The 4,710-nt window shown below is 52.8% G+C and overlaps 1 protein-coding gene across 1 annotated transcript in view; it reads right to left on the bottom strand.

Moving 5' to 3' along the window:
• CHRNG (cholinergic receptor, nicotinic gamma) overlaps positions 1–3,848 on the bottom strand; it is a 46,083-nt gene extending 42,235 nt beyond the window's left edge. Inside the window, exon 1 of the mRNA XM_015407832.1 lies at positions 3,768–3,848. Within this exon, the coding sequence (XP_015263318.1) occupies positions 3,768–3,825 (58 nt within the window). The 5' untranslated portion in view covers positions 3,826–3,848. The remainder of the gene's footprint in view (positions 1–3,767) is intronic.
• Positions 3,849–4,710: the final 862 nt, after the last annotated feature.

The raw sequence follows: 4,710 nt of genomic DNA, 5'->3' as shown, positions 1-4,710 counted from the left end.
TACAAACTCCTTTCCCTTCCCCTCCCCACAACAGACACCCTGTGAGGTAGGTGGGGCTGAGAGAGCTCTGACAGAAACTGCTCTTTTTTCAAGAACAGCTCTTATCAGAACTGTGGCTTGCCCAAGGTCATCCAGCCAGGTGCAAGTGAAGGCGTGGGGAATCAAACCCGGTTCTCCCAGATTAGAGTCCATGCACTTAACCACTACACCAAGCTGGCCTGGAGCCAATCACAGAACAGGTAGAAGCCCGCCAAAGCTAACGGGTCCAGTTTCCCAGGAGAAAGCTGGTGCTGGACACCAAGGCCACACGCTCATGTTACAGAGATAAAGAAACACTGAAGGCACAGAGAAAAGAAATCTAAAATTCCACAGCCCCACACCCCCACTCTCCATGGCACCTAGAGGCCTAGCTGACACCATCCTCCCTGAGCTAAGACAGAAATGTGTGAGCTGGAGGCTAAAAAACTGTGTGGAAGCTCACACTAACTCAGCTTAGAGGGAACACTGGTTAAGGTAGCGTGTGGACCCAAGTAGAGTATAATGCCGTTAGAGTCCACCCACCGCTGAGATCCACTTTGTAGTAGTAAAGAGCGGCAGATTCTAATCTGGGAGATCCAGGTCTGATTCCCCACTCCTCCTCCACATGCAGCTGCTGGGTGACCTTGGTCAAGCCACAGTTCTCTCAGAGCTGTTCTCTCAAGAGCAGTCCTCGAATGAGCTCCCTCAGGCCCACCTACCTCACAGGGTGCCTGTTGTGGGGAGAGGAAGGGAAGGAGATTGTGAGCCACTCTGAGACTCCGAGAAAGGTGGAGTATCAATCCAATCTCTTCACTGTTTTGCTATGTATCACTGTAAGTACGTTCCAGATCAGGTAGTTCGACACCCCTTAATGTGTCGTGTTTAAAAACTCATGCATGCACACGAAAGCTTCAACCTCGAATAAAACTTGGTTGGTCATAAAAGTGCCACTGAACTCCACCTTTGTTCTAAAATAATAATCTTTCTCCTCCTCATCATCATTCACACCTATTCCCTCAGTCTCTGCCTTCCCACTATTTATTGAGTTGCTTCATTTATGCCCCACTTTTCTCCACAATGGGGACCCCCGAAGTGTCTTACAACATCCACCCCTTCTCCATTTTATCCTCACAACCACCCTGTGAGGTAGGGTTAGGCTGAGAGATTGTGACTGGCCCAAGGTCACCCAGCAAGCTTCCAGGGCAGAATGAAGATCTGAAGTTTCGTCTCCTAGATTCTAATCTCACGCTCTAACCGCTACACTACTCTGGCTCTCATAATAATGCTGGCCTACCACGCAGGGCTCTTGTATGATATAAAAGGCTAAGCAGATGTGCGCTTTGGTATTCTGTCAAGTTGCAACCAACTTTTGGCAACCCCAGCAAGGGGCCTTCAAGGCAAGTGAGAAGCAGAGGTGGTTAGCCATAAGAACATAAGGAGAGCCCTGCTGGATCAGGCCAGTGATCCATCTAGTCCAGCATCTCCTCTCACAAAGTGGCCAACCAGTTCTTCCTTTGGAGGTCCAACAGCAGGGCCTGGAGGCCAAGGCCTTCATAAGAACATTAGAAGAGCCCTGCTGGATCAGGCCAGTGGTCCATCTAATCCAGCATCCTCTCTCACACATTGGCCAACCAGTTCCGCTGGAGGGCCAACAACAGGGCAGAGAGGCCAAGGCCTTCACAAGAACCTCAGAAGAACCCTGCTGGATCAGACCACTGGTCCATCTAGTCCAGCATCCTGTCTCACACAGTGGCCAACCAGTTCCCCTGGAGGGCCAACAACAGGGCAGAGAGGCCAAGGCCTTCACAAGCACCTCAGAAGAGCCCTGCTGGATCAGACCACTGGTCCATCTAGGCCAGCATCCTGCCTCACATAGTGGCCAACCAGTTCCTCTGGAGGGCCAACAACAGGGCAGAGAGGCCGAGGCCCACATAAGAACATCAGAAGAGCCCTGCTGGATCAGACCAGCGGTCCACCCAATCCAGCATCCTGTCTCACACAGTGGCCAACCAATTCCTCTGGAGGCCCAACAACAGGGCATAGAAGGCGAGGCCTTCATAAGAACACAAGAAGAGCCCTGCTGGATCAGACCAGTGGTCCCTCTAATGCAGCGTCCTGTCTGAAGTCACACAGTGGCCAACCAGTTCCTCTGGACAGCCAAGAACAGGGCATAGAGGCCAAGGCCTTCCCCTCCTGGCTCTGGGATCCAGAGACTTAGTGCCTCGGTACTTTTTCCAGCTCTGCCACGTCCTTTTGGAGATACGGGGACCGTTGCCATTGCCTTCCTCTGCAGTCTTCCTTGGTGGTCTCCCCTCCAAATATTGACCCTACTTAGCTTCCCGTCTCTAGTTCCAGCTCCTGCCAACCTAGCAGTTCGAAAGCAAGAAATTGCAAGTAGAAAAATAGGGACCACTTCGGTGGGAAGGTGACAGCGTTCCGTGTGCCTTGGTGTTTAGTCATGCCGGCCACGTGACCACGGAAACGTCTTCGGACATCGCTGGCTCTTCGGCTTTGAAACGGAGATGAGCACCGCAACCCTAGAGTCGGATCCAACTGGCTTTCGAGCAAGGGAACCTTTACTAGCTTCCAAGATCTGATGAAACTTGTCTATCCCCTGCCTTCTTCCATCACCATTTGTCGTAGTCATTCCTGAGAGCCAAAATTGCTGAGCAAACAAATTAGGAGCTATAAAAGTCTATTAAGTGACCTCTTTCTGAACTCTTCTTTGTAACAGAAGAGATGGAACCGGATCTCCAAGACTGTACTTGGGGGTCACAACAAGCCCCGCTGCCATCCACACAACAGTTTGGTGTAGTGGTTAGGGGCGCGGACTCTAATCTGGGAGAACCGGGTTTGATTCCCCACTCCTCCTCCACATGCAGCTGCTGGTGTGACCATGGGTCAGTCACAAGTTCCCTCAGAGCTGTTCTCCCAAGAGCAGTCCTCGAAGGAGCTCTCTCAGCCCCGCCTACCTCACAGGGTGTCTGTTGTGGGGAGGGGAAGGGAAAGGAGATTGTAAACCGCACTGAGACTCCTTTGGGTAGTGAAGGGCAGGGTATTAATACAATCGCTTCTTCTTCTTCCCACACCAGTGCAGTGAATGGCTAGACAATCGGCTACTCGGTGCTTGCCACGCTGTGGATTGGGGTCCCAGCGGTGGGAAGCAGGAAGCAAGGAGGAGAAATAGGACAAATGGGGACGGGAGGGGCTCACCGACAAAATTAGGCTCATCTGCATACAAATGGCCCTGAAATGCAATCCGGATTTGTTGCTCATTGCGATGCGGTATGTTTTCAATGCCAAATGTGAGAAATTTACAATATACCTACATTTTCCAGTACAAACTTATGCGAAATTTCTGTTTTAGCATGGGAAAGTATCGGAGCGTTACTTTGCGAAGGGGTTCCCGAAAATCCAGTAAATCCAAAAATGGGATCTGGTTCAAAATGTCTGAGAATCATTCTTCTTCCCTTGGGAAAATGGGAAGGAAGGAACGCCGGAAGGGAGAAAGGAACGAACGAACAAAGGAACAGACGAACGGAGGAACAATCCTAAGAATATTTTCCTGGGAGTGAGCCCCCTTGAACAGACTCCAGTTTCATTTGGAGTAGACCAGCCTAGGACTGCTCTCTCCCTTCCCAAGGCCCTCGATTCGGTGCAACCTTCTGCCTTTCACCACCCTTGGACAAAATGAGTGTTAAATTTTCGTCTTAAGCTGTTGAGCGAATTTCAGGCCCAGCCTGGTTTACCTGCAAGGAAGCTCGAGATCAGGGCCAAGGTAAGACAGCTCATGCTGCTGGTGGGCATCGTCCTTCCTCCTCCCCCAGAAGCGGCCGTGTGTGTGTGTTCTTGGGAGGGTCCGGGGGGGCTATTTTAAGCCTGGACCCCCTCCCCCTCCCTGCTCCTCCCTTTGTGGCCCAGCTGTCCGGCCGATGCATTGTCAGCTGTCTCCCTGCTGATGCCTCCAGCAGAACAATGCCGGGGAGGGCAGAACTGCCGGTGCCCGCCAGCCCCTCTGGGCGTGCCAATCTGGTCTGGGGCTGCTGGAGGGAGCATCTTCCAGGAGGGAGCGAGCGCCAGGCAAAGGCCGGCGCCTCCTCTGATGCTCAAGCCCACTGCGCCAATGGGATTAGGGAAGTTGATGGAGCCGCTATTTATAGGCGCGAGGAAGAATCCGGCTCGCCATTAGCCCGGCTTGGAGGCACTTCTGCCTGCAAGGCCTTGAGGTCGAACGGCTGCGGGAGGCAGAGGGATGGGAATTTAGTCCCAGGGGGGCAAGTCCGCGGACTCGGTTCCAGCATCCCCATCAGAAGATCAAAGGCAGGAGACATCTGTTGTCATAGAATCACGCAGAGCTGGAAGGGGCCAGACAGGCCATCTAGTCCAACCCCCTGCTCAATGCAGGGTCATCCCAGAGCATCCCTGACAAGTCTTTGTCCAGCCGCTGCTTGAAGGCTGCCAGAGAGGGGGAGCTCACCACCTCCCGAGGCAGCCGATTCCACTGTGGCACCACTCTGACTGTCGAAACGTTTTCCCTGATATCCAGTTGGTACCTTCCTGCCCTTAAGTGAAACCCATTCTTGCGAGTCCTCTCCTCTGCTGCCAACAGGAACAGCTCCCTGCCCTCCTCTACGTGACAAATAGGGTTGCCAAGTCCATCTTCCACCCCCAGCGGGGGACTTTGGGGGCATT

This window comes from Gekko japonicus, unplaced genomic scaffold (assembly GCF_001447785.1).
Source record: "Gekko japonicus isolate JY-2015 unplaced genomic scaffold, Gekko_japonicus_V1.1 scaffold3318, whole genome shotgun sequence".
NCBI lineage: Eukaryota > Metazoa > Chordata > Lepidosauria > Squamata > Gekkonidae > Gekko > Gekko japonicus.
The sequence above is the reverse complement of the archived record's forward strand: the minus strand, read 5'-3'. Positions and strand labels throughout refer to the sequence as shown.